The following is a 9,520-nucleotide window of genomic DNA, read 5'->3' on the forward strand; positions in this document are numbered from 1 at the left end:
ACATAATAAAAAATCACAGTTGCAACTATGATCAGTGCAACAGAAGATCATTGAATAAAGCAACCGTATATTAATTCGATGTGGTAATATGATAACTATTCTGCAATAAATAATAATTTAATAATTTGATTGTGTATGTATGTCTAATATTTTTGTTAACTAATGCTAACATTAGTTTAATATATTTATAACAATCTCTTAAAAACCATTATAAAAAATATCTTCCTCTCCTAATTATATGCGAAATTTTCTATAGATTAGAAAATCAAATTGCATATAATATTAACTAATGTCAAATAAAAGCGTAATCATCTATATGAGTATTCAAAAGCAAAATTAGGGGAGAAAGGAATCTTCTAATGGTGCAAAAAGAGAGAGAGAGTAGGATCTTTTATTATCAACATTATTAATACAATGAAACAGATGATAGTATCATACAATAAAATAGTGCCGTTTCACAAAAGAGCGCTGTAAAGCTTTCTTTCTCATACCTTATATAGTCGAAATCCTCTATTGTATTGCGTTTTGATCTTGCGCCTTCCTCACAGCGATATGTAGTCCTTGAGTTGTTCGTCGATCTCGGAATTGAGGGTAAGCATCAATTGATCAAATTGATTATCCCCAACTATATTTCGTAGCGTGATCAACTAACAATTTCAAAAAAAAAAAAAAAATCATTAGTTTATAAGTGATAATTAAATATCTAAAAACAGATCTCAACGAAGAATTCTCACCTGACTTTGGAGCGTATCTTTCAAGGATATACTGTGCACAGGATCGCTGAAGGCGAGTCTCTTTTGTCGTTGAGCATGCTCGGTTTCGTAATCCACGTCCTCGTACTGCGATGGACTGGGCTGATCAGTGTTCATCAAAGAACTGGAACAATTTTCAATTCGTTAATTGCACAAATCGATATATCTGTTCTCTTTTTATAAAAAGCCTGTACAATCAATTAAAGTAATTGCGATAGATGTGACGCATAGGAATTATTTTTCAATAACGAATAATGGCTATAAAATAGTTTTAAATGATTATAAAAAATGAAAAAAAGAAACAAAATAATATTAGTTTTTCGATAAATAAATATGAAATTATGAGTTGCAGTTGTATAACATCATTTAAAATAATTGAGGCCTTACTACATTATAAATCGCTTTTACATTTGTATTTACGTATAAGAAAAACACTTTTCAAATACTTACTCGAAAGGATAGCCCATATCGTCAAACTTTGTGATGTCGTTAAGCGTCTCGACGATATTCGATATTATGTACGAAAAATATTCAAGAACCGTGGGTGGACTGTTGGCTCCAAGGAGAAAGCAGAGAGCGAGGGCTAATAATTTTCGCTTTTCACTCTGAGATACCAACGGCATTCCATTGATCCATCTGTATATTATTCTTCCGAGCACGATCTCCTCTCTCGTTTCGTTTCCTAAATTCTGCGCGAGATCGCTTATCACCTGCAAAAGCAATTCTTATCTTTGAGAAGGTCCAAGTGCAAATCGCGATTAGGATAGAATTGTTTTTTACCTGTACAAAAATATCGCGAGAACCTAATAAAACTCTTGCAACAATAGATAGATTCATAGTCATGATCATAGGATACTCTTCACCATTATAAAGACTTCTGTAAAAAAAATTGAATATTTTAAATATTTCCATATGACACAGATCTCTTAAAAAAAGAAAGAAAGAAACAAACAAAATTACTTACTCAAATATCTTTAATAAAATGGGTTTGATCAGTTCTGCACCCTGTTGAGGGGAAGCTCTGAGACACAACTCGAATAATCTCAGCGCCATCACTCTACCCTCCGTCCGTAAATCGCTCAGAAGTGTTCTTAGAGGTTCGATGACCATTGAGCCTCTATAAGTGAAGAAGTCTTGCGGGTTTAACAATACGTACGCTTGAATTATGTACAAACAGAGACGTAGATTTTCTGTAGATTTATCTAAAAATATAAGCAAAAAGATTATGATTATCTCGAATGATCGAGGATTAATAAAACTGTTAACAATGTTTATTAAACGTATCGCTAACCCAATAATGCTGGCATATTTGCGAACAGATCCATTATAGCTGGGGTCGGCGCGGGTGCATTTTCCAACAAGGCAAGCCACAATTCCAATCCATCCTCTAATAAATAAACATGTCCTTCTTGAGTAACGTCGCAACTCAAAGCTACAACAGCTACCACCAGTGGTTCTAAAATAACACTCTCGGGACCTAGCGCCTGTAAATGCAGGATAGTATTAGAAAAAGATCAATCTATTGATTCAAAGATAAAATATATTATTATTTATATATCGCATATTTACCTTCTCCAATTGTATCAGAGTGGAAACTATGGCGCAACGCAACATATTATATACTTCAGATTGTTGCCAAAGTTCAGGTAGGTACAAACTAAGTGCACCAACATGAGGCTTAATTCCACTGCCAACACGCTCGACAATAAACGATAATACATATAGCACATGCATCTAAAAGATATAAAAATTTATAAGGAATAACTTAAGAATAGTGTAAAATTATAAAATAAAAAATAAACGCCAGTTCTTTGTGTACCTTTGTATCACACTCGTTCACTTCCTTAAGAAGCGCAAATAATAAGGAAAATATTGGCTCCAAGAAGTGAGAAAACTCTTCCGGATTGAATTGAAAATCATCGATCGCCTGTTTCAAAGCATTACTCGCTGCTAAACGAACTCCCAAGTCCTCTTCAGGGTTCAATGCTTCTATCATGATCTTGTATAACTCGGGTCTCAACTCCGTGCTCAATTTAATATCTGCAAGATAATATGATATAAATATTCATGAAATATAATAAATAATTAGTTAAAACAAAATTTCAACGTACTCGTCCATTGGCCGATTAACCAACACACACGTCTTCTGATAATTCTATAATAATTATTATTCCGAACTTTTAATTCCTCCTTTAGAGTCGTCGAAAACCACTGATCAAAATTTACCTGTTACATAAAAAAAAAAAAAACGTTCATTAAACCAATTAAATGTTTATGAGAGCATTTTTGGATAATATTTTGTTTACCTCGTCATATAAATCGAAGGCAGCTAAACCGACTGCGCGGTAAACTGCATCTTTTACTAAAATCGCATGCAAATTGTTAGGATCTACAGGTTGATGATGTTGCTTCATCAGGTCGACCAAAACTGAGGCAAGAACGTCTCTAAACTGATGGAATATTGCCAAAAATAGGGATTCTGTGCAAGGCTGCAATATAATATATATTCCCCATAAATAATCATTATATATACACAATATTCATTACAATTATTAATATCACATTTATAAAATTAATCTTTCGTTAATTTTTGCAATGTCTTTAATCACTCACCCTCAAACTGTATTTCCATGATTCTCCACCATCATCAACAGCTGGAAAAAATAATTCTTTCCATAGTTTTACATTTTAATAATATCATTTTTTTGTATGATATTACTCTGCATCGTTATATCATATTATGCTTACCGAAACTTTCTGGTTGAGTATCCCACATTTCAAGATCCGTAGGTGTCAAAAGAAAATAATGCGTGACAAGCCTAGAGCAAATTTCTGTTAATATTTCTGGTGTGAAAAATTCTTGTTTCAATTGGCATGCCCTCAATACCAATGGATCTTTCGTCTCTGTTTTTCATAAAAGAAGATTCCTTGATCATTAATATAGATAACATACATAGAACACGATTTAGATAATATAAAAATAATACAGCTTACGTACCTTCGCTAACTTTAGCTGATCTATAATATGTCGATAATAAAATACTTTTCATTAAATTCAGGCATTGAATAATAAATTTCTCGAATGTTAATGCCTGACCGGCTTCCGTAAAGCAATAAAAAACGGAAAACTCTAAGGAAGTCGGTATGAGTTCCACGTAGCAAAATGGGTGCATCTCTAACACTCCTATTAAAACTTTGGTCAAATGTATTATAAATTTGTCACACGCATCCATCTGTACACCTCTAGCAGCTAACGTTTTTCCTAAAAACACAAACAAAAAAATAATGTACTACTTTCATATTACATATCAAGTACATTCACATTTTTATAAATAAAAATAAATATAAGCAAAAATAAAATTAATGTATATGTATATAGAATAGTTTTCTTTTGAATAATTTTGAAGTACTAACGGCACTCGAGACAGGTCCTTGCACGCTCGAAAACGACTTTTAAAAATAACATGGCATCTTGAGACTCAGATAAATTTGAAAATCCATTTACAATCAGCTGCCTAAGTATTCTTAATAGTAGGAGTGCCTTTTCTAAGGCTTCTTGTATCTGATTGACGTCGGCCCCGTTTGACGCCATAATCAGAAAGGATTCGGTGTAGGTATTCCATAAGTTTAAAATAAAATTGAACATAGTCGCAGTCAATTCTCGGAAGAGCCTCTGACCTTCGGCCAAACGTTTAGACGCCAAAGCCTTAACAACATAATGCAGCGTTAACAACGCTTGACGTTGTGCCAGAGAGTTTTCTCGCCTTATAATTTCCAACAATGTTGGTACTAATGTGCTCCATTCTCTAGGACAATCATACCTACATGCGAAATGAAATAATTAGCACGCTAATAAATTCATTACCTTATATTGTATCACATGGGGAATATTTTATACCTTGCTATCTTAGAAATAAGAACTGCTAATTGTATGGCTAATGGATTTACAGGTTCTTCAAAATTTCTTAGCAGATGCTGTCGTAAAAATTCCTTCTCATTATCCCCAATTGAGCTGGAATAATGGTATTATTAGATACATGTATATCGATAATAATATTCGAGCATATGATGCTTCCTTATTTAACACAAAGTATCTATTACTTTGGTGCATTTTTCCTCCAGTATCTTTCGACTCCAATTTTTAGATACACAGTAGCCATCCATCTGACTTCAACAGCCAAGGAATGATTTGAAAGAACATTCTAAAAACAATTCTTGTGCTGACTCATACATTTCATATACATAAATATGTATAATGCCAAGAAATAAAAAATATTGTAAGGCAATTTTAAATAAAGGTAATCTAATATATAAATATATCACTGTTGTCCCATGTAATGTTCTATAAAGTTGTTACGTGCATGGAAAACATTATTATAGACTTCTAATACAAATTCTTATATTTCTTTACAAAATAACTCACATATAACGCTATATAAAATCCTTGCTGAGTCTCCCATTGCTTCAACGTCTGTTCTGCAGATTTTAGGACATCAGGGTCTTGGCTGACCGCCCTTCGTAAAACTTCTATAACTGCGGCATCCATGTCTTCTTACTAAACAATCACACGTGTCAACAGATCTATCATCCTCAACAATGTATAATAAATAATACAATCTTTATTCTATTAATATCCCACTCTTGTCACAATTGTCTGATCATATAGCAGCATCATTATAATATTACATAATTGCAACGTCCTGTATTATCTTTTTCGATCAAAAAGCAAAGGTCCCTAATGCAATATCCGAACAATATTCTAAATAATCAAAAATAAAAAAGAAACATGTGGTTCACAAGATTGACTGACAAAATTTTACATCGACAGGGAGGACACGTCGCACAAGAAATGCAGCGGATTAAATACACGAGGTCGAGAAAATTACGACGAATGTCACATTACATCATTTCTCCGAATGAACGTGCAACGTCGTCATCGTCGCCGACGTCTACGTCCTTGTTCCCGGTAACGGGATGCCCTCTAACCTGTACAACGCAAGGGACAACGGAAAAGTGTCCGCACGGCGGCGAGAAAAGAAGAAAGGTGAGAAAAACCGAGGAGAGAAAATGAGAAAAAAAAAGGAGAGAAAAAAAGGACATTACCTGCCTCGCAATCGATGCCGCAGACTCCTCATTCCGTGTGCTCCATTTGTCGTTCTGCGAGAGAGAAGAGTGTATTTACGTAGTAAATCGATACATAACGAAAATCCTCCGGCGCGATCCCTCTATCGTTCACCGGAGTGTTTCACGCGCATACACATGCACACAGTTATATATATATATATATATTATATACACGTGCGCATGTACACGCACACACACATACACACGTGACACCTTTTCGGAAGCGCAACGTTATTCCGTCTCCCGATTTCCCGATATACGTCGTCTTCTCTCTCCTTCCTTTCCTCTTTTCTCTCTTTCCTCGCCTCCGCCTCTTCGCGACGCGATAGTGACAGTTCCGTCGTCTTCTTACGTCACGCGCGCGAGATAAAACGTAGCAAACTTCGCGCCGCGCCGGCGAAATCGTCCGAGATGAGATGCCGGTGATGATCCGATGATCCTGATCGATCAGCGCAAATGTAATAAATTATATCGTTCGCCACGAAATGTGAAAATATAAATTATATTAAAATAAAATAATTATATTGAAATAAAATTGAATTTAATTAATTCCTCCTAACGATTTCTTATCGGACGAGTTATTTTGTTAATTGGAATTATTTTATCATGAGTCATACAAAAATAGTCTCCTGCTTTCTCCTCTGCCTTTGACTCACTATATACTAATTCTTTTATCGATTAACGCTGCTGTGACAATGAGAGAAAATGTGAAATTAAAAGATTGAGAATACTTACGTAATGCAATAATATGGATCTAATAATGCGCTGGAAAAATTATATAGAGTGAATACAGCCTCTTTTTCAATTAATTAATTAATTATAATTCCGAGAATGGATTTTGCAAACGTAGTCTTTTTCGATCCAAAAATTTGTTACCGAATGATTCTTTTTACATAAAAATAAAAATCATATTTAAATCGATTAGCTCGGATTTTAAATTAACATTTAAAAAGAATGAATAACCTACGAAATTTTTAGAATACCTTTCGGCGATATCACACATGAAAAACTTATGCAAAATCCTTATTAAAATTATTATAGAACATATACAATCAGCTCGGATACACAATTAATAGTCGGATTATGTTTCCCTTCACTTGTAATAATTTTCTTCCAAGTACTACATAGTGAGAGTATTTTCCAAATTCAATTCAATTATATCACCGTTGCACAAAATGTGACAGGCCACTTTCATTCACAAAAGTTGTATTCGGAATAAATCAACTTCGAATCTAATTGGTATCTTACAAACACTGACTATAAACAATTATATAGATAGGGAACAAAATATTCATTCAAGACTACAATCTGGGTATCGATTCTGTAACTTTTTCTAAAGTGAAAACGTGAAAAGTAAAAAATTTCCACTAATCACGCATTGATTTTAAAATAAAATCGATATGCTATTGGCGGAAATTTTTATTTTTATTTAATTAAAAATAAAAATAAAAAAACAAAAATTAAATTTTTATTTAATTTTTTTTTTTTTTTTAACGTTATTTTTTTCGTTTCCACTTTAGAAAAAATTACACAATTGATCCCCAGGACAGTACTAGAGATGCTTTCAGACGACCAATCAGAGTGGAGAAACTTTTTGTCCAAATTGCTCGAAATCCGTCTCCGTACGTCCCTAGAAGCAAGCAAGTTGGCAGCAGTGGATTTCCAAGCGAGACGTTCGCGTGAAGCTGGTTTTAGGTCCTTTCTCGTTCATGGCTCGTGGCACCGTTTAAACTTCGTCACGATGAAGGTGAGAATCCGCGAATATTTCAGGAATCCCGCGTCCATCGCGTAAAATCTGTATTCTTTCCGATGCGCAAAAGTATTGTGAATGCAACAATGTTTATATATTAGTTACAATATCCATATTACACGTAGTGCTGATTGCAAATAGCTACCCGTGTCGATGTCAAATAAAACGTGCATTGTTTCACTTTAAATTAGGTCGTGATTACAATATATCTGTTTTTTGTGTCAGTCTGTAACTTGTAACTTACAAAATTAATATGCTAGTTTTTGTTTTGTTGATGTAATATTTATTGTACAAGAATTTCTTGACCCAACCTCAAACTCGAAAAATTGTATATTGTGTACATCCTTTCTAACTCGTGCGTTCGATCGTTACAGCTGAACGTATCGTATCCCGCGACAGGATGTCAGAAGCTGTTCGAAATCTCGGACGAGCACAAGCTCAGAATTTTCTACGAGAAACGCATGGGAGCTGAGGTTGAAGCCGATGCACTGGGAGACGAATGGAAGGGCTATGTAGTTCGCGTTTCCGGTGGTAACGACAAGCAAGGCTTCCCCATGAAGCAGGGTGTCCTGACAAACGGTGGGTTTACGTGATACATTTATATTTTACATATATGTGTTAGAGTTATAAGACGGTAAACTAAACTCTCAGTTTACATTCAATTTATTCTCTTTATAAAAAAAAAAGGCTTTATGCCATATTTATAATTCTTTTGAGACTATGTATTAATTTTCTTTATATTTTAATTAATATGATGTATTTATTTATTTATAGGCCGTGTACGTTTATTGCTATCGAAGGGACATTCTTGCTACAGACCTAGACGTGATGGTGAGCGTAAGCGCAAATCTGTTCGTGGTTGCATTGTAGATTCCAATTTATCTGTATTAGCCCTCGTCATCGTAAGGAAGGGAAAGCAGGTAAATTATTAGCAATATAATTTTCTTAATTTTTATTAAGCATTAGAGACCCATGCTGTTCAGGGTGTATTTAAGATAATATTCAATTTTCTTGAAATACTATCGTACGCATGGAAGATAAAATTCGTTTTATGATTTGGGAAATTGCTGCATTTTTTTATGCTTTTTCTCAGTGTACGAACGAGACATTTTTCAATCTATTTAGATCAAATATTACAGAGCATAAAATTTATATTATATAATTCTAAACTCTGAATTTTAAAAAATGCTCAGTCCTCAATTTAAATTAAAAATTAGAATTAAAATTTAGAATATAATGTAATATCTATTATTATTAAAACTTATTAATTATTTATTCAACAGGAAATCCCAGGACTGACGGACATGAACGTACCGCGTCGTCTGGGACCAAAGAGAGCGAGCAAAATTCGCAAACTCTTTAATCTTTCGAAAAAGGATGATGTGCGACAGTTTGTAGTGAAACGACCGGTACAAAAAGAAGGAAAGAAGGAGCGATTTAAGGCACCGAAGATCCAGCGTTTGATCACTCCAATCGTCCTTCAGGTATATAATTTATCCTTTAAAAGAATTACAGAAATACACACTCGATAAACCTCGGAGAAATATTTAGATTAAAATGAAAACAATTAGTTGTCAAGTTAATAAAGTGTTATTGAAAAAGTGTTTTACAAATTTATATGTATTTACAGAGGAAGAGACATAGATTGGCTCTTAAGAAGAAACGTTGCTTGGCCCGCAAGGAACAGGCGGCCGAGTACGCGAAACTGCTGGCGCAGAGGCAGAAGGAGGCGAAGAACAGACGCCAGGAAGAACTCAAGCGAAGGCGTAGCGCCTCTATGCGCGATTCCAAGTCTTCGAGTCAGTCGGCACCTACACAACAGTGAATGGATTGAACTTATTTACAAATCAATAAAAAATCTAAACTACTTGTAATTTTCCCTCACATTTATTTC

At 34.2% G+C, this 9,520-nt stretch overlaps 2 protein-coding genes across 6 annotated transcripts; one reads left to right on the top strand and one right to left on the bottom strand.

The window, feature by feature from the left end:
* Positions 1 to 375: 375 nt before the first annotated feature.
* Impbeta11 (importin beta11) lies at positions 376 to 6,630 on the bottom strand. Of its 5 annotated transcripts, none has more exons than XM_085485498.1 (19): positions 6,090 to 6,246; positions 5,856 to 5,909; positions 5,176 to 5,307; positions 4,854 to 4,954; positions 4,651 to 4,764; positions 4,167 to 4,573; positions 3,751 to 4,014; positions 3,501 to 3,656; positions 3,366 to 3,421; positions 3,059 to 3,241; positions 2,864 to 2,978; positions 2,572 to 2,792; positions 2,322 to 2,486; positions 2,044 to 2,236; positions 1,717 to 1,954; positions 1,533 to 1,629; positions 1,203 to 1,462; positions 735 to 876; positions 376 to 647 (listed from the first exon to the last, which is right to left on the bottom strand). In XM_085485498.1, the coding sequence occupies exons 3-19, from the start codon at positions 5,296 to 5,298 to the stop codon at positions 543 to 545; spliced, it is 2,940 nt and encodes a 979-aa protein (XP_085341624.1). In that variant the 5' UTR covers positions 5,299 to 5,307; positions 5,856 to 5,909; positions 6,090 to 6,246; the 3' UTR covers positions 376 to 542. The 5 variants fall into 5 exon arrangements, with proteins under 5 accessions (XP_085341624.1, XP_085341623.1, XP_085341626.1 ...); XM_085485497.1 differs by having other exon boundaries at positions 6,079 to 6,246; XM_085485500.1 differs by lacking the exons at positions 5,856 to 5,909; positions 6,090 to 6,246 and adding an exon at positions 6,612 to 6,630.
* Positions 6,631 to 7,537: 907 nt separating this feature from the next.
* On the top strand, positions 7,538 to 9,500 carry RpS6 (ribosomal protein S6). Its single transcript, XM_029310068.2, has 5 exons — positions 7,538 to 7,623; positions 8,001 to 8,205; positions 8,401 to 8,546; positions 8,910 to 9,110; positions 9,257 to 9,500. The coding sequence occupies exons 1-5, from the start codon at positions 7,618 to 7,620 to the stop codon at positions 9,449 to 9,451; spliced, it is 753 nt and encodes a 250-aa protein (XP_029165901.1). The 5' UTR covers positions 7,538 to 7,617; the 3' UTR covers positions 9,452 to 9,500.
* The last annotated feature ends 20 nt before the right edge of the window (positions 9,501 to 9,520 follow it).

The sequence above is a fragment of the Nylanderia fulva genome, unplaced genomic scaffold, assembly GCF_048542155.1.
Source record: "Nylanderia fulva isolate GAGA-0341 unplaced genomic scaffold, ASM4854215v1 Scaffold37, whole genome shotgun sequence".
NCBI classification, from domain to species: Eukaryota; Metazoa; Arthropoda; class Insecta; order Hymenoptera; family Formicidae; genus Nylanderia; species Nylanderia fulva.